Genomic DNA, 22,304 nt, shown 5'->3' with positions numbered 1-22,304 from the left:
TGGCTACTCTAAATACCTCATGTAACCGGAATCACACAGTATTTGCCTTTTTGTGACTGGTATATTTCACTTAATATCATATCCTCAAAGTTTATCCATGTGGTAGCATGTGTCAGAATTTCCTTCCTTTTTAAGGCTGAATAATATTCCATGTACGTATATACCACATTTTGTTTACCCATTCACCATCAGTGGATACTTGGATTGCTTCCAGCTCCTGGTTATTGTGAATAATGCTGCTATGAACATGTTAAGAATATGTCAAAACCTTGCTTTCAATTCTTTTTGATATATGCTCAGAAATGGAATTGCTGGATCACATGGTAATTTTAATTTTTTTGAGGGAACACCGTACTGTTTTCCACAGTGGCTGTACCATTTTACATTCCCACCTATAGTGCACAAAGTTTCCAATTTCTGCACATCCTTGCCAACACTTATTATTTTCCTTTTTAAGTAGTAGTCATCTAAAGTGTATGAGGTGATGACTCATTGTGAGTTTGACTTACATTTCCCTAATGATTAGTGATATTGAGCATCTTTTCATATGCTTGTTGGCCATTTGTATGTCTTCTTTGGAGAAGTATCTATTTAAAAATGGAACTGTCCATTTCTAGAATGGTTAAGTAGTATTCATTCATTAATTCCACAAACTTTCACTGGATGCTTACTATGCCAGGGGGTGTCCCGAGTACACGACAGTGAAAAAGACAGAAAAGAAATCTACTGAACAATATCAATACTAGTTTGATGAATATCTGCCCATAAACACCATGCAGGCTTTACCAGATACCATAGCATGTGAATTCTTCCACCAATAGCTAGCATTAAAGGGGCAGCAAACTAATTGCTTGGATCCAGCATATTAAGTAGAATAGGCATTTTCAAAGTGTGGGAATAAAATTCTATGTGATCTTAGGTTTTGCTAACCAGGTTAGGAGGGGCCAGAGAACCTTCCTATTGCACCTTAAATCATTTATCTACACGTAAATGAGCTTCATTTTGTCTCTTTTGTCTCATGCCTTTTGTAAGGGCAGCAATATATTTTATTTGAGGTCTTCACTTTTTTGGTTTTGTTTTTATGGTTTCAAATAGGATGGGAAACTTTGTGAGTAAAAATGGAATACAAAAACTACAAATCACAAAATGTCTGTAAGGGCTGGTTATGTTATACAACTAAGGGCTGGTATGTCTGTGAGATCTCCAGTAAATAGTACTCACTTTTCCCCTAGATTCTGGAAAAAAATTGAAAAATAATGATCAAGTCCAGTATCACTGGAGACCAAGTTGGGAAAAGTAACTTGGTGGGAAAACCAGATGATCATGGTAATGGAACCCCAACCCCATAATTAGGCCATCTTCTTTTCTTTTCTTTTCTTTTTTTTTTAAGAATTTATTTATTTATTTGACAGGGAGAGACACAGCAAGAGAGGGAACACAAGCAGGGGGAGTGGGAGAGGGAGAAGCAGGCTTCCCGCCAAGCAGGGAGCCCGATGCGGGGCTCAATCCCAGGACCCTGAGATCATGACCTGAGCCAAAGGCAGATGCTTAACGACTGAGCCACCCAGGCGCCCCCATCTTCTTTTCAAACAACACAGATGGGAAGACTTTCCCAATCCCTTCACACTAAGGAGTAACATCGGTGGGATGGGGTAGTAGGAAAACCGTGACAACAGGTGTTAATAGGGCTTGGGTCTAGGCTGGCTTTACCATAACTAGATGTGTTAAAAAGGGCAAGACACTTATTGCTATAGCTTAGTGCCACTAACTCCATATGGGAGAATGGATAGTGACAGAATAGATGGGGATAATAATGAAGTCCATATATGAACATGACCTTTGTCAGTGCATATTTTCCCAGTTATTTATTGAACACCTTCTATGTGTCATGAGCTCTGGAGAGAGGTCATGAGGATGAGTAAATTGCCAAGCAGGACTTTCAAGGAGTTATGTATATGAGGAATTAAGAGTAGGAGATTTGGAGCTAACTGGATCTGAGTTTGAGGTTTGGTTTCCTACTTACTGTGCAAATTTGGGTCCATTATTTGAAATCTCTAATCCTCAAAGCTGTTTTTTTGTTTGTTTGTTTCCTTTAAAAAACAAAAACTCTACCATATGAAGGTGATGTGAAGATTAGATATTATCTGTGAAATGTTCATCATAGCTCCTGGAGAATAGATCATGCTCTATAAATGTTAATTAATACTATTCTTGGCAACGTGGAGGAACTGAAATGTTTATAGGCAGAAAAGAAGAATATTTCAAGTTCAACAAGAGAAATGAAATGAGAGTGATCTGGCATAGAGATGGACTAGTGAGGGGTGCTTCTGGGACCACCACAGGTCCTCACTATCTTCAACCAGACAAAATTGGCTGCCCATTAAAGGAATAAGAAATCTGTCTCCAGATGCTTGCTATGCCCCATGGATTCCTTACTCAGGAATAAGGCACTGAGGATAATATTAGTTGTAGAGTTATTTATAAGGCCACAGGGGTTACAGAGAAAACAAACACAGAAAATCTTATTAGGCAAACAAAATAGAATGCTTTCAAGGAAGCATTTTCTATTATTTAAAAGGGGGAAATATGTGGATGTTGTTGAGAAATAAATTTCCATAATCCATTTTTAAAAACCCATAATTTATTCCAAAGAAATAAATACTACATTGTTGAACACTCTTTTCAGGGACCTTTTCACTTCTGTGTTTCTTAAGGAATAGATTAATGAGTTCAGCATGGGTGAGGCAATATTATTTAATATCTGCACCATGGCACCAAGCAAGGGGTTGGGTGTGGGCTGCAGGTAGATGATGATTGCAGGACCATAGGCACAGAGGATTGCAGTGAGGTGGGCACTGCAGGTGGAGAAAGCTTTCTGCCTGCCCTCTGCTGATCGGATTCTCAGAATGGCAATCCCAACGCGTGTGTGGGAGACACAAACACTGAACCAAAGCATTAAAGCCAGAAAGCCAACATTAGTGGAGCCCATTCTCTGGGCCAGGGAGCTGTCAGCACAGGCCAGGGGTGAGACAGCAGGAATGTCACAGAAGAAGTAGTCCACCCGGTTGGAGCCACAGTAGGTTAACGGAAAGGTGAAGGAGGTCAGGATGGTGGCATGAAGGCAACCCACCAACCAGGCTGCCATGACCAAGCCGATACAGACCCCAGGTCTCATGATGAGCGTATACCTCAGTGGGTGACAGATGGCCACAAAGCAGTCATATGCCATCACAGAATAGAGGCAGCCTTCGCTAGACCCCAGGAAATGGTAGAAGAAGAGCTGAGCCGCACAGCCCTCATAAGAAATGGCTTGGCTTTGGCCAGAGAGATAGGATAGCATCTTGGGACAGGTTACAGATGGGAACAAGACGTCAAAAATAGATAGGAGTCCCAGGAAGAAATACATGGGGGTGTGAAGGGTAGAAGGAGAAACAATTGCTGTAAGGATGAGTAAATTGCCAAGCAAGGTGAAGAGGTAAATAAATGAGAAGATGACAAATAGCACAGTTTCCAGTCCCTCTGTCTGAGGTATTCCCAGTAGAATAAACTCATGGAGCTCTGTGTGATTCCTCATGTTCCTGGAGCAGACAAGATGATGAAAGCATGAATGTAGAGGCGACTCGTGGCAGACACAATAACAACACATTAATCACCACCAATATATTTAATTTCTTTTTTTAAAAATTTTTTTATTGTTATGTTAATCCCCATACATTACATCATTAGTTTTAGATATAGTGTTCCATGATTCATTGTTTGTGCATAACACCCAGTGCTCCATGCAGAACGTGCCCTCCTCAATACCCATCACCAGGCTAACCCATCCTCCCACCCCCCTCCCCTCTAGAACCCTCAGTTTGTTTTTCAGAGTCCATTGTCTCTCATGGTTCTTCTCCCCCTCCGATTTTCCCCCCTCCATTCTTCCCCTCCTGCTACATTCTTCTTCTTTTTTTCTTTCTTAACATATATTGCATTATTTGTTTCAGAGGTACAGATCTGAGATTCAACAGTCTTGCACAATTCACAGCGCTTACCAGAGCACATACCCTCCCCAATGTCCATCACCAAGTCACCCCATCCCTCCCATCCCACCCCCCACTCCAGCAACCCTCAGTTTGTTTCCTGAGATTAAGAATTCCTCATATCAGTGAGGTCATATGATACATGTCTTTCTCTGACTTATTTCGCTCAGCATAATACCCTCCAGTTCCATCCACATCGTTGCAAATGGCAAGATCTCATTCCTTTTGATGGCTGCATAATATTCCATTGTATATATGTACCACATCTTCTTTATCCATTCATCTGTTGATGGACATCTTGGCTCTTTCCACAGTTTGGCTATTGTGGACATTGCTGTTTATTTTTTTAATTTCTTTTAAAGATTTTATTTTTAAGTAATCTCTATACCCAACATGGTGTTTACACTTAAAACCCCGAGATCAAGAGTCACATGCTTGCCAACTGAGCCATCCAGGTGCCCCAATCTTTGTTTAAATATAAATATGATGCTGAAATTAAGAATTAGGGATTCGACCAAAGACATTTAGGGGGTGGAAAAGCAAATCTATGCTTTTATATCTCAAGATATCATCTTCCTTCATGAATGTGGATACAAAGCAATATGAAACACCACCATGGTGAAATACTGAATGGGCTAAGGGAACAAAGACCTCAATATTGAACAGATGAACATAATTTAATTAACATCCACAACCAATTATACAGCAATAAATGCCTTAAACTAGACTAGCCTGGAAGCCTCATCCTCCTGATTCCTTTTCAGAACATCCCTAGGGTTACTCAAAGCCATGGTCAAATGCCCTAAATATTCATCAAAGGTTAATGTGGGCACCCACACCTTTGAAGACAACAATGCATTGTGGTTCAGTGCAATGAGCATTAGAATTTGGATCATATTAATATTATTCTAATTAAATATATTTCTTAATTTGAGCATTTTCTTACTTGGTAATGCTCATTTGAAAGAAAAGAAACTGAATCTGGATGTCATCCTGGGGTTTTAAATTGTTGAGATTAGCAGCTAAGTTGTATTATTGGGAAGGTCAATTTTAGTGAAGTTACATCACATATAAAGATGCAGCTATGGGATATCTAATATTTGCTAAGAGTTGGAATTTTTGAATTCTTAGTGCAATAAAAGTATTTTAATTCTGCAACTGTTCTGTGTTTTCTGCTTTTTATTTTTATTTGATTCTGGTAAGAAAACTTACAATGAGATCTACCTTCCTGACAGATTTTTAAGGGTACAATATTGTTAACCATAAGCATGATGTTGTGCAGCAGATCTCTAGAATTTATTCATTTTGCCTTACTGAGAGTTTATACCCTTTGATCTGCTCTCATTTTCTCTTTCATCCCTGCCCTGGCAACCACCATTCTTCACTTTGTTTCTTTTTTTTATGTTCAATTAGCCAACAGTAGTACATAATTAGTTTTGATGTAGTGTTCAACAATTCATTAGTTGCCTATAACACACAGTGTTCATCACAACACGTGGCTCCGTAATGCCCATCACCCTGTTACTCCATCCCCCGCCCCCGCCGCCCTTCTGTAACCCTTAGTTTGTTCCTGGAGTCCAGAGTCTCTCATGGTTTGTCTCACTTTCTGATTTCTATGAGTTTAACTATTTGTTTCATTTTAAAGGAAAAAGTCTCAAAACAGAGTATGCTGAGAATCAGGAACTGCCGCTAGGGTGTGCTGTGGTCAATTAGCTGTCTTTTACAATGCTGGCATTCAAAGGTGCTTGTGACTTGTCCCAAAAGAGACGATGTTTTCACTTTCAGCTTTTACTTTTATGATTCATTTTTTGGAAATCCGAAGTATATGAAAATTGTCTAATTATAATTTCCTGACTTCTAATTATAATTCCTGATTGAGGGGCGCCTGGGTGGCTCAGTCGTTAAGCGTCTGCCTTCGGCTCAGGTCATGATCCCAGGGTCCTGGGATGGAGCCCCACATGGGGCTCCCTGCTTGGCGGGAAGCCTGCTTCTCCCTTTCCCATTCCCCCTGCTTGTGTTCCCCTCTCGCTGTGTCTCTCTCTGTCAAATAAATAAATAAAATCTTTTAAAAAAATAATTCCTGATTGATTTCTCTGACCCTCTTTTACACCTGAATTTGTCACTAAATCTGTAGTATTTATCACAGCGCTTGTAAATAGCTGGCATTTAAATATTTGTTAGATAGGTAAATGAACAAAAAGTTGGAAATTAGTTTGTGGTTATAGTTTGACTGTAAGTTCCATGAAGAGGCCGTGTCTATTCTTGTTCAGCACTGTATCTCTAGAATTTAGAAAGTAGTAGCACCCCAAAAAATGTGTGTGTTTGAATAGAACTTTAGAATGCTCTGAAATGATTCCTTTTGTCTTCAGACTACTTTAAGTCTTTTTTATTAACCTTGGGAATCAATGGCTGTGGTGAGCCTCCTTTTGGCTTGAGAGTCCATGAAGGGAAATTAGGTACACAATGTAGAGTATCTAATTCCTGAACTAGAAAAGATAGGATGAGCCTTGAACATCTTCATAATTGCCAGTGACTCATTGTTGTCTCTTGCTGGGGGAAAAACATGTAAGTGATAGGAAGAAGAATGGACCTTCCTGAAGAGAAGGAAAAGGAGGAAGTCATGATTGGTGGAAAGTTCTGTAGCAAAAATAAAAGGGTGTAAAAAGGAATTAGTGTAAAAATACTAAAATCAGACAAAAATTATTCACACAACCATAGTTCTAGATTTAGATCATGCATCTTAGTTCATGTGATAATTAGAGCTAGAACAGGATTATCGCAATATATTGATGCAATTGATTTACTTTGTTATTACTGTCTGACAGGATCAAGTCTCTAGAGAGACTCGGTTTATTGTATTCAGTTCTTTGAGTCGTTGGGTTTCTGGTTGGAGGGAAGCCAGTGTTCCTTAGTTTTTTCTCAGATGATTTTTGAGTATTTCCGGTGAGAGATCATCTGAACCTGAAGTCAGTTTGTACTTGTGCTGAAGCTGTTACAGAAAGATTCATGGCCCCTGGTGGCCCCAGGCTCTGAATTATCCATCTTTTTACGTAGTCACCCTTGTAGACTTCAGAACAATTTCGGTCTAGGTTCCAAGAACAGAGAGAGCTAGTAGAATGCTGCTGTGAGGGAATGGTGATAAGGGAAGACAAGACTTTTGTGCCAGGCAGATTTGATTTGAAGTCTAGGCTCTTGGGGTCCCTAGGTGGATCAGTCAGTTGAGCATGTGACTCTTGGTTTCAATTCAGGTCATGATCTCAGGGTCATGAGATCAAGCCCCATGTCAGGCTCTTGCTCAGTGGGGAGTTTCCTTCTCTCCCTCTCCTGCCCCTCCTTCCTTCTCTCAAATAAATAAATAAATCTAAAAAAAAAAAAAAAGAAAAGAAATATATTTTCTCCATGTGAGGGAATATATCTAATTCTTTAATCCTAAGCAACTGTGTGGTGCTTGGAACATGAAAGTTACTGAATTAAGTTTTGATGAACAAAAAAGAATAAATGAATGCATTCCTGCGTGCTGTTTGATAGAGTGAATGGAGGAAAGGATTCTAGTCATTGCCTAAAATGAGAAAGAAGCTCTTGACTGTGATTTCTTCCAATAATCCTTGCTACGCAGGACTCCAGAGTGAAAGTCAAAGTAAAAAATTGAGAAAGATGGGGAGATGCTCTGAGACTTACGTGGTCAAATGGTCATGACTGGCTCAAGTAAGGAAAACAAAAATTTCCCTCCTTTTATCTTCAGTTTCTTCTATAGAGGTGTGGGGCTCTCCATTTCAAATGTCTCTCTTCCCTAGGACTGGACTTGGGTGCTCTAGCTGTAGACCCCAACTGCTCTTTTGCATTCAGACTCACACAGAAGGAGGATGCTATACATTCGAAGACTGTCCTATCACCTAGTGTGATTTCCTCAGAGTTAACAGAAGCAAAATGATCTTCTACCTTTGTAGGACTTTAAATTATCTCATAGTCCCTCTGGAGCCCCATCCATGATGTAGTCCAAGACTCAGGGAACAGGAGCCCTCCGAGCACAGGGAGCAATTAAATGCTGGGTGTTGAGAGAGTTTAAGAGTGAAAAAATAGTACATGGTAATCAAGATAATCTTGAAAGGAATTGGGAGTCAAAGAGCTTGTGGTTCCTCCAACCACCCTATTTTTCTACTCTGAGTAGACTTCTCATGGAATCCTTTTGTTCTTTACAAGCCTCAGAGATTTGGCCACTTCTCTGTCATTTTTTTCCCCCAATTTCTACCTATTGCCTTTTTGGCTGTAGAAGAAATTCTAGCATGGTGAAAAAGTATCCACCTTGGAGCCAGAAGATTCTGGTATAAAGAACAAGCCTGTTTCTCATTAGCTATAAACCCTTGAGAAGGTCAGTAGTCCTTTCTGAACCTTAATATAGGTTATAATATGGAGTTATAATAGTATTTCACAGGGTGATTGTGAGGAGTAAATGAAACAATGCTTACACAGTTCCTGACACAAACTACTTGCTCCTACAATTTTTATTGAAAATGGAGGGAATGTAGATTTCTCTTCATCATTAGAAACTTTGCTTCCCCCCCACCCCTTACTCCTGCCTTACCCAATTTTAGGATGAAGTTTTGTTTCCTTTGTCTGTTGGCTTAATTTTTTGTTGTTTGTTGTTTTTTTTTTTTTAGTTGTGTTTGTTTTAACTACTAGTAATTATAGTGAAAGACATGGTAAGTAACAGAAACAAAACAAACTAACATTTCTGGAGTTAGTAAAAATGTAAGAAGTCTAGGAATCCTTCTCATAACAATAGCCTGTTCTCTAGAGACTCTAAATGATATAAGATTTCCAGACTCTCAGTATTTAACCAGGTCAATCAAGAAAGGGAAAAAAGACCCAAGAAAGGGAAAGTGGAACTAACATTTAAAGAGTGCCTACTTGTGACAGACGTCTTTAAAAATCTTATTTTATTTAATTCTCACCACATAGATATAGGGTAAGTATCATTAGTCTACTTCGCAAATGATGAAATGGATCACCAGAGAAGTTAAGTTCCTTCCTCAAGATTACACAACTATTCAGTAGTAGAGGTAAGAATGGAGCCTAGACTTATGGACTGAATTCAATGGCAAAACCAAGTTGATATGAAAACATCAGAACCTGATTCCTAGTTTTCTTTACAATTTTTGAGCCTCTGGATAAGGAAGGTATGCCTTCTATTGATCCTCAGGGATTTAGACCCATGGGCTTCATCCTGCCTGTCTCCTTTTGTACTTATTTGTGCTTCTTTGCCCAAAGTATATTTGCTTGTAGTCGATGGAAATTATTACTCTTAAACAATAGTCAGCATCTTCTAAGGAGTTTCTGACAAGTAACTAAGTGGTTTTGTGATGACAGGCATTATCCCTGTGTGAAATTAAAGCTCTTCATCTTACTATGTAAATTACTTAGCACTGGTTTCTAATAAGAATTCAATATACAGTAGCTAGATCTGTATTTTTTTTCAATTCATCCTATTGATTATTCATCCATCTATGATAAATTCCTGTTGGGCTCCATTTTCATGTGATCTCTCCAAGCATAAAATTTGCAAGTTACCCCAGTGATTACATAAAAATGATGGCTATTAATTGCAATTGTTATCACTGATTGGTCAGGTAATAAATGCTTATAAGACTTGTGTACATTTCTAAGCATTTATTCATTTGATCTTTTGAAATCTATCTTACAATATCTATGATGGATAGCAATCACAAGACCTAAGAGTATACAGCCATCAGCATTTATATGTATTTATTCATTAATCAAATAATTTTATGCATTTTAGGCATTTCTTTACTTAAGGATTTAAAAGTTTTAAGAACACATAAGGGCTCAAGTGTGATAAGAACAAGAGGAAGTCTTAGATGAATCACTGAGGAAACATTAGGAGAGAGAAAAACAACAGGAGACTTATAAGAAACTCCATGATGATAAGAGACATAAGAGAGAGAACAGCAGGAAATGAGGGGATGATCAAAACAGCTTGTTCTGACCTTATTAAGTATCTCCCCTTTTTTAAAAACATATTTTATTTATTTATTTCAGAGACCACATGAGCAGAGGGAGGGGCAGAGGGAGAGGGACAAGCAGACTCCCCACTCAGCAGGAAGCCCGACATGAGGTTCCAACCCAGGGGCCCTGAGATCACGACCTGAGCCAAAGTCAGACATTTAACCAACTGAGACACCCAGGTGCCACTGTGCTAAGTATTTCTATGCAGTAACACAAACAGCTCTTCTGTCAAGAAGGGAAATGACTGTCGAAAGAACTGGATGAAAATAAGCAGTGTTCTATGATCAACACACACGAGCATAAATAGGGCATATGTGTTGCCCTGGTAGGTGCTGAAATGGATCAGACACTGTTCTCATAATTACAGACCTTTCCTTCCATTTTGTGTAAATATACTTTTCATATTCAAAAGAAGATTGTTGGCCTTAAAAGTTTACTCTTCTTATTGATCATAATCAGGTATTAGGGAAGATAAGGAGTGTGTGGCGCAGAGCCCAAATACCTGTCATGAATCATAGAGAAATTCATTACTTTCTCCTGTAAAATCTGTGCAAATGCAGTGGTTCTACTCCATGAAAGCCTCAGGGACTTAGGACCCTTCTGTCTCGTGGATTCTCCATTCTTAGGGGTTTTCACCCTAGTCTTCATAGTCTAAAGTGGCTCAGAATATATCTGCATTCCCATCAGTGAATAGGAAGAGGGGAAAGTGAGGAGGAGGTCATAATCTTTCCTTTGAAAGGATGTGGTGTGAAGTTACACACATCATTTTTTATTTCTTATTGGCCAGGACTTAGTCCTAAGGTCGCACCTAGTTTTAAGGGAGGCTGGGAAATGTCTTTATTCTGAATGGCCACAGACTTGGCTCATCTTGCGCTAAACTTGAGAATTGACATTGGAGGATACTTAGCAGCATGCAGTCACGAGGACAGATTTTTGAGTGGAGACACCTAATCTAAAGCAGGTTGTATTTATTCCCTATTATATTACAAATTTTGTTTTCCTTAAGCACTTATACTACTGGATATTTTCTTGTTTATTTACTTGCTTATTTGTTTATTGAATATTTCCTCCCCCTGCAATGTAAACTCCAGCTAGGGAAGGGTCTTTGTGTCTTGTTATTGCCACTATGCCAATGTTTAGAACAATGCTTTGCCTACGGTAGAAGTCCAATAATTATATGTTGACTAAAATAATGAATTACATGTTCTCTTTCAAAATCTGATCATTGGATTCATTTAATAGTCTATATGCAAAGAGTGAAATTCTTCATGTGTTTACACTAAGTATGAATAAACAGATAAATAAAATGTATTCATATTTTTAATAGCTATAAAGGTCCGTTTAATTATGTATATTGTGCCAGGTTCAGAGGCTTTTCATGTAAGTGTCCTTCCAATAACCAGCATCATATGTATGTTTCCTGATTCAGTTCCTTCCGACCCAGCTCCATGTATAGTCTGTGGAATTTCTCTAGTCCAGCTGGGTCAGATGATTTTTCCAGCATTTCCGTGTTGTTGACCAGATACTGTAGCCAACAGCAGTTATAATCAGGAGAACCAATACCAGATGTGGTTTCTACCAAGAGAAAAGGATCATTCCCTCTCACAGTTAGTTTGGTACATGTAAAGAACGTAGTCCTAAAGCCTAATAATGATAAAATAGAATCTGTGCTTATATTGTGCTTTACTGTTGTGGGTATACACACGCGCGTGTGCACACACACAGATATCACCTCCATTAAGATCCACTGGATCTTTAATATAAACCCAGGGAGGTAAGTATGCCATTATTTTCATTTTACAAATAAGACAAAAAACTCAGAGAAAGTAAATACGAATGACATCGCAGAGACCAAAATCAACCTGAGTTTTCATACGCATATTCTCTTTATCCTATACATATTCTCAATGGCAATATGATTCTTTCTTTGCCAGATTTAACATCATTCTGAAATAAAGAAGACATAAGAAACTTGATCCCTTCTAGTGTCCTTTAGCCGGGAAAATGAGCATAGGTGTTCTCACTTACTTACACTGTTACCCCCACTATCAAAAAACCCAAAAAACAAAAAACAAACAAAAAAAAACCCCAAAAAACAAAACCAAACACCTTAATTTTATGATCCTGATGAAAAACCCATAAACCACCCATGACTGGAAGGCTTGGTCCCTGTGAGCATTGCCCTGTCTCCTCGCCAACCCCCCCCTTCAAACCCTTCTCCCCCATGATGTTAGGAAGGATGCAATCTTGGGACAAATGACTCAAATTAGAGATGAAGAGTCAATGATATAATGTTCATAAAGTTCAGGTTCTACCACACAGTATTATTAGCAGGGCCTAGTGCACAGTAAGCCTTTGATAATTAAGTCTGTTACAGAAATAGGATGTGATTGTTGATGTTCAAGCATTTCACTGGTTAAAAAAAAAACTCTTCCCTTTGCCTATCCTCTGATGGTTCCCTCACTGAGACTAGGCAAAGGAAAACAAACAATGAATCATGGAACACCACATCAAAAACTAATGATGTACAGTATGGTGACTAACATAACATTATAAAATAAAATTAAAAAAAAAATAAAAAAGGAAAACAAGCAAACATTCTAGGGTTGAAGAATTTTCCCTTGATCCCTTAATCAAGTAGTTGCTACTTTATAACCGGTCCCTAGAAGGGGCAGGTCATCCCAGAAATTTTGACAGCCGCTGTTTTCTCCTGGCTGTGACTCAGAGCTCTCAGACTGCGGGAGAAGGTAGGTGACTGGCAGCCGTCGCTGGGGCTGGATCCCACCCCTTCACCCTGATGGCTGAGACCCGTTCTTTCCCCATTGCCAAATCTGCAGGGGCTTGCTTTAACTGCAAGCCCAAGGGGGGGCGGGTATTGAGTCCTGGTGTTAGGTCCCTGGGAGTTTTCTGCAGGTTTGGCAGTTTAGGGGGAGTCTTATGGGGGCTGGATAAGGGATTTAGGCATCCCTGATCCTCTCAAGGTCCTTTTTTTTTTACTTTCCTTCTCTTTTATTTTACTTTTCTCTCTTTCTTTCTTGTAGAAAATTGATGTTTTCTCAATTTTATCTAATTTTATGCTGTGGAAATGGAGTTTAAAACCTCCCCCACTCGCGACCCCAGCCAGATTGCAGACCCTAACCCCTTTCATATAGAGATATTCAAGGGGCCGACTCTGATCCCTTATGTTAATGCTTGGACACTGCAAATCTAGAACTGAAACTTTACAGAGTAAATCTACGTAAGCCCCACTACGCATTCAAATCGCCTCCTGGTCTGGATCACGAGTTTTCAGCTGTTTTCCTGCAACAGGCTGCAGGGGTGTGGCTCGCTGCGCCATAGCTCGCCGGCTCCTCCCTCTCCCTGGCTGGTGCTGAATCGCAAGGTGCCGGGACTCCTGGATTCCTGAGGGTCCACCTTAACAGGCAGCCCCCGGCTCAGGGAGCCCCCCTCTATGTTCCCAGCTGTCTCGGATTGCCTTTGACCTTGGTCAGCTGCTGTGGTCAGTCTTTGCCTACCTGTTGCTAGGTGCATTTCTGAAATGGTGGGGGAGAAGCTGCAGAAGAACAAATTTTCCTCAGTGAGGGATTTGTTCTGAGGGCATAAGGCTGTTTATTTTTGTAGGAGACACCTCTCTGCTCTGTCTCTTCACCTGAAAGCCACCCTTGGTGAGTATTGCCAAGCTTTAGAGCTTTGCTTGCCTGTCGGGTTTCTTCAGCTGTTGTACCCCTGTGTCCTGGGTCCTTCTCCTGCTTTAAGCTTCCTACTGATTTACTAAAAATTCTTCCTTCCCCAGCGCCAGCGTGTTGCACCAGAGACCTCACCCCAGTCAAGCATCTGCATGATAACCCTTTTCCTGAGCATTCTCTCCTCTCCCTACAGCTGCTACTGCCCTCTGTGTTTCTATCAATTGCGAGCCATTTAGCCACACGCAGTTTTTATCCAGTTCTTCAAAATAACAAACATGGAACCAAAAGCCTGATGTATTGGTGCTGATTTGTCGAGATGGGACACGATATACAAGAAGCACCAATGCTATCAGACAGATGAGTCACGTGGACATTGCTCTGAATGGGGGTAGGGTGTGAGGTTTTAAATGGTGATTGGGATGAGCATAAAGGGCCTAGAAGTATTTCTGCCACAATCTTCAGGATCCTTGAGTGGCGGTGTTGTTCTAGGAAGGAAAGTTGCCTTTCTCAAGAGCCTACATGTTATTCTGGACTGTGAGTTCCTGAGTGAAGCTTGGGCTTCCCCATGACTCATCTGCCCTGGGACTCTGGATAAGCACATCAGTTTCACTTTCCTTCAGCATTCTTTGTGCACCAGGCAACTCTATTTTAGTTCCTTAAGTTGTATTTTCCGTGAAAAGTCCCCTAACTGGTGCTGGAGATTGCAGCTCATGTCACCCTTGACAGAACAGGGAGAGGCAAGGTCACAAGTGATTCTGTTCAGAGTGGTCGGAGGGCAGCTTCCAGGGTTACTAGGGCCAATGACTAGGACCAGACCCACCTGCTAATTCTCCGGATAAAAGAATCATATTGTAAATCATAGTCTAGGTATATAAATTTATCTCCTTGTTACCATATCACATGAAGTGGTTGTCCAAGATTATAATAAAATTTGGAAGATACAGTTAGGATGACATGATTTAAAATAGAGGACATGTTGCATATATGATATTTATATATGTATATTAGAATATCTTGGACAGAGGAAACAAACAGTGATTTCAATTATGAGTCCCAAAAGAAAAGTCACAAGATAAATGACCTAAGTTGCAGGGGACCATTTTGGATCAAGCAGTTTCTTGCGAAGCAGGTCTCTGGGTAGCATGAACCAAAGTAACAGCCAAGGTCTATTTAACAACCGTAATAATTATATCAGGAACAATATTTCCTTGTATTAAATACACTTTCGAAAAAGTGAAACTGGTATTTGAACCAGCCTCGGGTGTTTCAGAGACTTCCTGTTTAGTGGGGACTTAGTGAATCTTACAGCTTCCCCATCTGGGTCTGGCATTTAGGAGGAGGCTTACCATTGGTATCTTTGTCCCCTTCTTTATAGCTTTTTTCTCCTTCCAGCTCCAACATCAATCCTCTGAATATATTCTTATGCTGGACAGAAGCACATAAAGTCTGGTATTTGAATAGATAATCCCCAACATATCACTGTATTCATGATGTGTCTTTTCCACAGTAGCCCTGCATCACCATGGTGCTCCCTGGTGGTCTACTAACCCGCAAAGAGGAACCAGGTAAGCCTGATTCATGACCCTTACTTGCCACTGTATCTTTAGCATCTGGCCCCATGCCTGGCAGGCAGGAAGACTTCTGTTAAAGTTTGTTCACCTCTTGAACCCTGGTCTATCTCCAGTACCCTTGAAGAGCATCGGTGTGACCTTGTCCATTCGTGAGTTCGTGGCTGGTGTGTCTGCTACCTTAAACTATGAGAATGAGGAAGACGTTCCTTTGGAGACCTTCTTTGTGTTCCCCATGGATGATGACTCAGCTGTCTACAGCTTTGAGGCCATGGTGGATGGGAAGAAAATTAAAGCAGAATTACAGGAGAAGAGGAAGGTACTAGGGATGAGTAGATTATCTCTCCCCTTCTTATTTCCTTCATGCATACTCTTAGGATCTCTACAAATGCTCCTTCACAAAAAGTGCTGATGTGGAATGCTTTCTTCTACTCCCCTCTAGCTGCTATTTTCCTAAAATCATCTGGAGGTGGGGGGGGGGGCGGGAATCAATCAGAGCCATTCAAAGTATAGCTGTGAGCTTGGCAGGACCGATCACAGGCCTTCTCCATCAGTTTTTGTTTCTTGTACTACTCCTCTCTTCATTCAAGCAAGCCACCTTTGCTACGGCCTCTCTTTCCCTGTTCTCCTTAGGCCCACAGCATCTATGAGAGTGCCATCAGCAACCGCCGCCAAGCTTTCCTGTTGGAGGAGGACAAGTACTCCAGGGACGTCTTCTGTTGCAACGTGGGGAATCTGAACCCAGGGTCAAAGGTGGCGCTCACCCTGAAGTCCGTGCAGGAGCTGCCCTTGGAAGCAGATGGAGCCCTGCGCTATGTGCTCCCAGCTGTTTTGAATCCTCGATACCGTGGCTCTGGTGACTATTCTTTCCTTTTAAATCCCTGTGGTGGGTGATATAATTTGGGAAACCCCCTCAAGGTTGTAGGGGTGCTAAGAAGTGTGGGAAGGGGAAACAGAATTAAAGTCACTTTTTGTAGGATCGTTTGAGGACAGTTGCCTTGATATGAAGCCTCCTATAGTCCCTTTGGAGGACCTGCCCTATACATTCAGCATGCTTGCCACCATCAGTTCCCAGCATGGCATTGAGAGGATCCAATCCAACTGCCCCTTCAGTCCTACTGAATACCTTGGAGAAGATAAGACGTCTGCCCAGGTAATTCATAAGAAAGCACTGTTATTGCCAGCACCTCTATTCTTTGGGTTCTGATCTTGTTCCTCACTCAGTCCTTCCAAAATGGTCCTTACTTTTCCCTATTAACTAGAGGGAATCCCACTTTGTTCCTTCTTTATCCCCATTTCTTCTCCAGAGCCTTCTCTCCATTCTTGTCCCTGCTCCTGACCACACTTCCTCATGGAAGAGCCCTGTAGCTCTCAGCCCTGACCTCAGCCGCACGCAGCAAATGGTGATAGTTCTAAGATGGATCTTTTGCTTGTTCTTAACTCAGGTTTCCTTGGCTGATGGACACAAATTTGATCGGGATGTGGAACTCCTGATTTACTACAGTGAGGTGCACACCCCCACTGTTGCTGTGGAGATGGGGCAACCTAAAGACAACCCAGGTATTCTCTTTCTTCCTTTGTAGTGACCACCTAAAGGGGAGCTCCTGTCTTGGAATTACCCTCAAATTACCCTCACTTTTCTTTCCTCCTATCCAGTAGTGGGTAAAACATTCAAATAGCTTACATTATGGTGTGCAGAAATGGTTAGATACAACGAGTATCCATCTACATGACTATGTCTTGTAGGCAGATTTAAGTGGATCAGTAGATAATTGGATCAAGGACATGGGCAAATAATTCACAAGAGGAAACACGACTAGTGTACAAATATAAATGACAATGATCAGTCTCTACAAGTGCAAATTAAGATTAAAAATAACTGGAAGTTTGTATCTCTTAATCCCTTTGATCTATTTCTACTCTATTCTATCCCCTTATGTATTATCTATTTTACGAAGAGGTATACACTTTCAGTTGCAAAATAAATAAGTCACAGAGATGAAGAGGAGAGCACAAGGAATAGAGCCGATAAGATTGTAATAATGTTGTTTGGTGGCGGATGGTGACTATACTTCTTGTGGTGAGTGCTGAGTAATGTATAGAGTTGTTGAATCATTACGTTGTATACCTGAAATTAATATGACACTGTATGTTAATTATACTTCAATAAAAAAAGTAAATACTCATTTGTACGAAAAAAATGAAATAAAAATAACAATGTGATATTTTCACTTTTAAAACTATCAGAGATTTCCAAATCTGATAATGCCTCATCATCCATCTCCAGAGATTTTTTTCATCTCGCCCTAGTATCTTAACTTCTAAGACTTAGTTTCTTAATAAATTTAGTTTCTTAATTTCTTTAATTTCTCATATTTTCTAAATTTTCCTGTCTATATGTGTACTTTTCTTTATGATTATAACTAGTATCACCCATATCAGTCTGTTGCTCTCTTGGGGCCTTCCTGGGCAGCCATGCCCCTGGATTGCAGGGACCATGAAGCCTAACTAGAAAGATACTGCCACTTCTGAAGAATTTTCCGCATTTGTCGAATGGAAGGATGTTTGGGGACAGTCATAGTCAAAGTGCTATAGCTTGGGTTAGGTTCTTCCTTCTGTAACTACAACCACTTTGAAGACAATTTCCTGCAGTTGGCCCTCCACAGGCCATTCTTCTCTCTCACTGTTCATGTTTGGCCAAGGCTGCCAAGAGCTCCTTAGTTTATCCTCACTTGTTCAGCCATTTTTCCTCCAGGCTAGCTGTCCATGCTAAAGCCATTTAGAGGGGCTCCCAACCTCAACCAGGTTTGCTCTAGCTTCTCTTCCGTGAAGCTCCATGCTCTGTCTGTACATTAGTTGAGTCCTTTTGTATTGGTTCTGTCCTCTCCCTTTAGTGGGTTCCCCCTTGGGTGTCCATGAAATACTCCCACAGTAGTGGGGGTCTGGTCTTCAGTCAGAATTATTTTAATCCACCACAGAAAGTTTTATAATCCTGAATCTTAAAAGGTATGAGTTGAGATCTCAGTTCCTTTCCTTCCAAGCAGTTCCCTTGGCCCTTGGCAGAATGCCTCATCTGTTCCTATGGTGGGCTCTGCAGGCCAGAGGGGGACATCGGGGGTAGCCTTTATGATCTTGTGAATCCCTTCTAGCAGGGCCGCTCAAATCTGGCTTTCCAGACCATCTGTCTGGTCAAGACGACTTGCTGTTCCCATCCATATAAAGAAGCAAACAACAACTGGCAGCTTGACTCACTAAAACCATTGAGAGTTCTGCCAAATGAACCCCCCTTGAGGGGGTTTCCCATGATGAAAATACAAAATTTGTATTTTTTAAACTTAGAATGTACTTAACCATATTAAGAACATGATTTTTTAAAAATTATATGTATAATTTAATAAAAGTAATAAAAAAAGTATAAATACTTTCTAAAATTGTTATTAAGAGTTTAACCTGAGTTAAGCTCTAGGATGAGTTCCTTAAATGTATGGTATCACTTAACCCTTAAAATAATCTTGGGGCAGGTATTACTACTTGGATTCTTCAGATGAAGAAACTGAGGCTAGCAAGCTGAGGAGCTAGGGCTTGAAATGTCTTATTTAAAAAGAAGAAGCAGGGGCGCCTGGATGGCTCAGTTGTTAAGCGTCTGCTTTCGGCTTAGGTCATGATCCCGGGGTCCTGGATCAAGCCCCGCATGGGGCTCCCTGCTCCGCGGGAAGCCTGCTTCTCCCTCTCCCACTCTTCCTCCTTGTATTTCTTCTCTCGCTGTGTCTCTGTCAAATAAATATATAAAATCTTTAAAAATAAATAAATAGGGCGCCTGGGTGGCTCAGTTGGTTGAGCAGCTGCCTTCGGCTCAGGTCATGATCCTGGAGTCCCGGGATCGAGTCCTGCATCGGGCTCCCTGCTCAGCGAGGAGTCTGCTTCTCCCTCTGACCCTCCCCCCCTCATGCTCTCTCTCTCTCTCATTCTCTCTCTCAAATAAATAAATAAAATCTTTAAAAAATAAAAATAAATAAATAAATAAATAAATAAGAGGAAGCAGAAACTCATGTAGGTGAAAATAACTTGAGCCACGCCAAAGGAATTATAGTAGAAATACCTAGATAGTGCATTTTGTATATCTGGCATTGTTCTAAACATATTAGATATATGTACCTATTTCGTTGTCATGGCACCCTTTCTGATTTACCAGTCTAGCACCAATCCCATTACAATCAGCTGTGTCTTAAAATGGAAGGGAATTTATCTTGCCTATTAAAAAAACGCTGCTCTTCCACCATGTATCCAGAGATCTAGATTTTTTAGAAGTTATCTTTGAACCAGTGTTTAAGCAAATATTTGCTGAGTTGCACCCATTTTATTTGGAAGCCAGTTTGGTCATTGGGGTTTCCGAGGGTTAAGAGATTAAACTGAGCCGCATCTTATAGGCATACTGAATCCCAAGGCTACTGAGAATTTAAACTCATCATTCTTGAATCACTTTATAAAAATAGGATATTGGAATTCCATTCTTTGTTAACTTACATTTTCTGAACTATAAAACAAGTGGATATAACCCAGCCATTCTCATTCCATCTCTGTCTCAATACTAACATTTCAATTCCTGCATCAGTTTTCACTTGTTCCTCAAAATAAAATCAAAGCTTTGACAACTTGGTAACAAAGGCCAGACTCCCATGGTTTCCTCTATAGTGTTGTTTGGGTGATGCGATTAGAGTCTAACACACATCCTAGCTCTGGAGATGTTTCATACCCAAAGCAGACGGACTTTCCTTGGTGTGTATGACACTATGCCCTCAGCTCTTACAAATTGTCAACATAAGAACTCCCCATGAACATCATGTTTTCAAAAGTGTAATTAAAGACTTAAATAAGGACCCATGTGATAAATTTCCCATTGATTTGAAAGGAAGGTGTCTCTGCAAAGAAATTAGCTCAGTTCTTCTGGTAAATGCTGGAACATTATAACTTCATGCATTTCACTAATTTACCTAGCTGCTAGGAAGCTAGCATCCAACTATATATTTTAATTATGGCTTGTGCCTGGTAACCTCTACCTTCTTTTTTCTCTTTCATATCTTTTCTGCTTCTATATCTTTTATGTTTATAACTCACCTCAAACCCTTTGCCAGCAGACACAGTATGAAGATCAGTGTTTTAGATTCGGATCTTCTCAGCTCCCTATCTAACTCACTATCATTGATTCTTGAGGTCTTTAGTATTCTTGAGTTCCTTTTCATATTACAGTGTCCTTATCCTTTCTAAGTAGATGGTTTCATGAAAGATCCGTCTGCGATGGTGTGTTTCTACCCAAATATCCCAGAAGCTCAGTCACCAGTTATCTGTGGAGAATTCGTCTTCCTCATGGACCGCTCAGGAAGTATGCAATGCCCCATAAGTAAACAGGATAAATCTCAGCTGCGCATAGAGGCAGCCAAGGTAAAACTAGTTCCTCTCTCTTTCTGGTTACATGCACAAATGGGGATGAATCTCAGGAGTTAAATTAGGGCCCATCTGGTACTTTGGGTGTGTTCCCCATCTGAGCTACATCTACCATGACCACTCTGAGGCTAGCCTTGGGCTATAAGGGCCTGGACTCATGAAGTGGGTGAAGGTCCGCTCTCTCAAGAGTTAGATTGACAGCATCTGTGTGTCTGAGAAGATCCTCTCTCACTGTCTCCCCGTACTCTCTTCCTTCAGGAAACACTGCTTTTGCTGCTGAAGAGTTTGCCTATAGGCTGTTATTTCAATGTCTATGGATTTGGAAGTTCCTATGAGGCATTCTTTCCGTAAGTTTCTAGAAAGCCCATTGAGAGTCCAAAAAGATACTTTAAAGAGAGGACTAGATTGCTGAAGGGGGTTACTCCACAGTTGACTTTGGCAGTGGGTATTTCAGGTGACGTTGTTTACAGTGGGGGCATCTCAATTCAGGGACTTAGTACTGCATGATGTTGAACAGCTATCATGTCACTGGGCATGTTTGTTTTTTTCTCAGGAATAGTGTGCAATACACTCAGCAGACCATGGAAGAGGCACTGAGGAGAGTTAAGCTTATGCAGGCTGACCTGGGGGGCACGGAAATCTTGACACCACTCCAGATCATTTACAGGGAACCTTCCATTGCGGGCCACCCCCTTCAGGTAGGAACTGGAAGAGAGCTGATATGAGGCGACAGAGGGAATGAAATCTCTGTTCAAAAATCCATACCCCTGAGCTTCATTGTAGGATTGTTAAAATATGATATATAATTCAGAGTCTTCTATCATATAGTAAGGAGAAAAAGACAAGAAGCATGTAATAGAATTCTTCTTCCTTAGATCTGTGCTGTGGGCTCTGGGTGATGGAGCTCCTTTTGCAGAGTTCCACAAAAGCCTTAGATGAGACGAGAAGGGGGAGGTGAGGAAAATCCCAGGTGCCCAACAAACCTTGTGAGAACGTGGTGCAAGTGACCGTGGAAAATTAGGGCCCTCATGCCAGTCTGAGGAGGCATCAGTCTCTGCAACAAAATGGTTGATCTTTTTCCAAGGGCGAATTCCGGTATCTTAAAAATGATCTTCACAGAGATTTGATGAATGTCTTCTTTCCTTCGACAGCTTTTTGTCTTCACAGATGGAGAAGTTACTGACACGTTTAATATAATTAACGAAGTCAAGAGAAACAGGCTGAGGCACAGGTAGGAAGACGACGTGATTTCTGGGTGACTGATCCAGGTAATGCCACCTATAGTCTAATCCACATGGTACCAGTGTTGACATTCCTTGTGGAGGATAGAGTGATTGAAGAGTTTTAGTTTTACTAGCTGACAAGTTTTTTTCTATATCATTTTCCCCCTCTCCACTAAAAGATAAAAGTAATTTTCTAAATAACATCAGTAACACCACAAAGTCATTGCCCTTTATTCTTTCTAAACCAGAATGGAAACAAAAATTAAATAGTAAGACAGTTTTTTAAACTATAAACATTTTTATCAAAGTAAAACATAAAGCTACACAAATCATAAGGAT

At 40.6% G+C, this 22,304-nt stretch overlaps 2 protein-coding genes across 11 annotated transcripts in view; one reads left to right on the top strand and one right to left on the bottom strand.

The window, feature by feature from the left end:
* Positions 1–2,641: 2,641 nt before the first annotated feature.
* On the bottom strand, positions 2,642–3,574 carry LOC118529043 (olfactory receptor 10N1-like). The gene has a single exon (XM_036081759.2). The coding sequence runs from the start codon at positions 3,572–3,574 to the stop codon at positions 2,642–2,644; it is 933 nt and encodes a 310-aa protein (XP_035937652.1).
* A 9,137-nt stretch (positions 3,575–12,711) lies between these two features.
* VWA5A (von Willebrand factor A domain containing 5A) overlaps positions 12,712–22,304 on the top strand; it is a 33,463-nt gene continuing 23,870 nt past the window's right edge. For 3 of the 10 annotated variants that reach the window (XM_078058827.1, XM_036081741.2, XM_036081742.2), the window contains exons 1-10: positions 12,936–13,711; positions 15,240–15,297; positions 15,417–15,619; positions 15,934–16,156; positions 16,278–16,453; positions 16,746–16,860; positions 20,567–20,739; positions 21,001–21,089; positions 21,296–21,440; positions 21,894–21,973. In XM_078058827.1, the coding sequence (XP_077914953.1) occupies positions 15,255–15,297; positions 15,417–15,619; positions 15,934–16,156; positions 16,278–16,453; positions 16,746–16,860; positions 20,567–20,739; positions 21,001–21,089; positions 21,296–21,440; positions 21,894–21,973 (1,247 nt within the window). In that variant the 5' untranslated portion in view covers positions 12,936–13,711; positions 15,240–15,254. Of the gene's footprint in view, positions 12,794–12,935; positions 13,712–15,239; positions 15,298–15,416; positions 15,620–15,933; positions 16,157–16,277; positions 16,454–16,745; positions 16,861–20,566; positions 20,740–21,000; positions 21,090–21,295; positions 21,441–21,893; positions 21,974–22,304 lie in introns of those variants that run through there. The other 7 variants (XM_078058820.1, XM_078058823.1, XM_078058822.1 and 4 more) reach the window with 7 other exon arrangements.

Source organism: Halichoerus grypus, chromosome 11, assembly GCF_964656455.1.
Source record: "Halichoerus grypus chromosome 11, mHalGry1.hap1.1, whole genome shotgun sequence".
Lineage (NCBI taxonomy): Eukaryota > Metazoa > Chordata > Mammalia > Carnivora > Phocidae > Halichoerus > Halichoerus grypus.
The sequence above is the reverse complement of the archived record's forward strand: the minus strand, read 5'-3'. Positions and strand labels throughout refer to the sequence as shown.

Bases quoted from the DNA above. Each gene is read 5' to 3' on its own strand.
- LOC118529043 (XM_036081759.2), bottom strand. From the start codon at position 3,574: ATGAGGAATCACACAGAGCTCCATGAGTTTATTCTACTGGGAATACCT.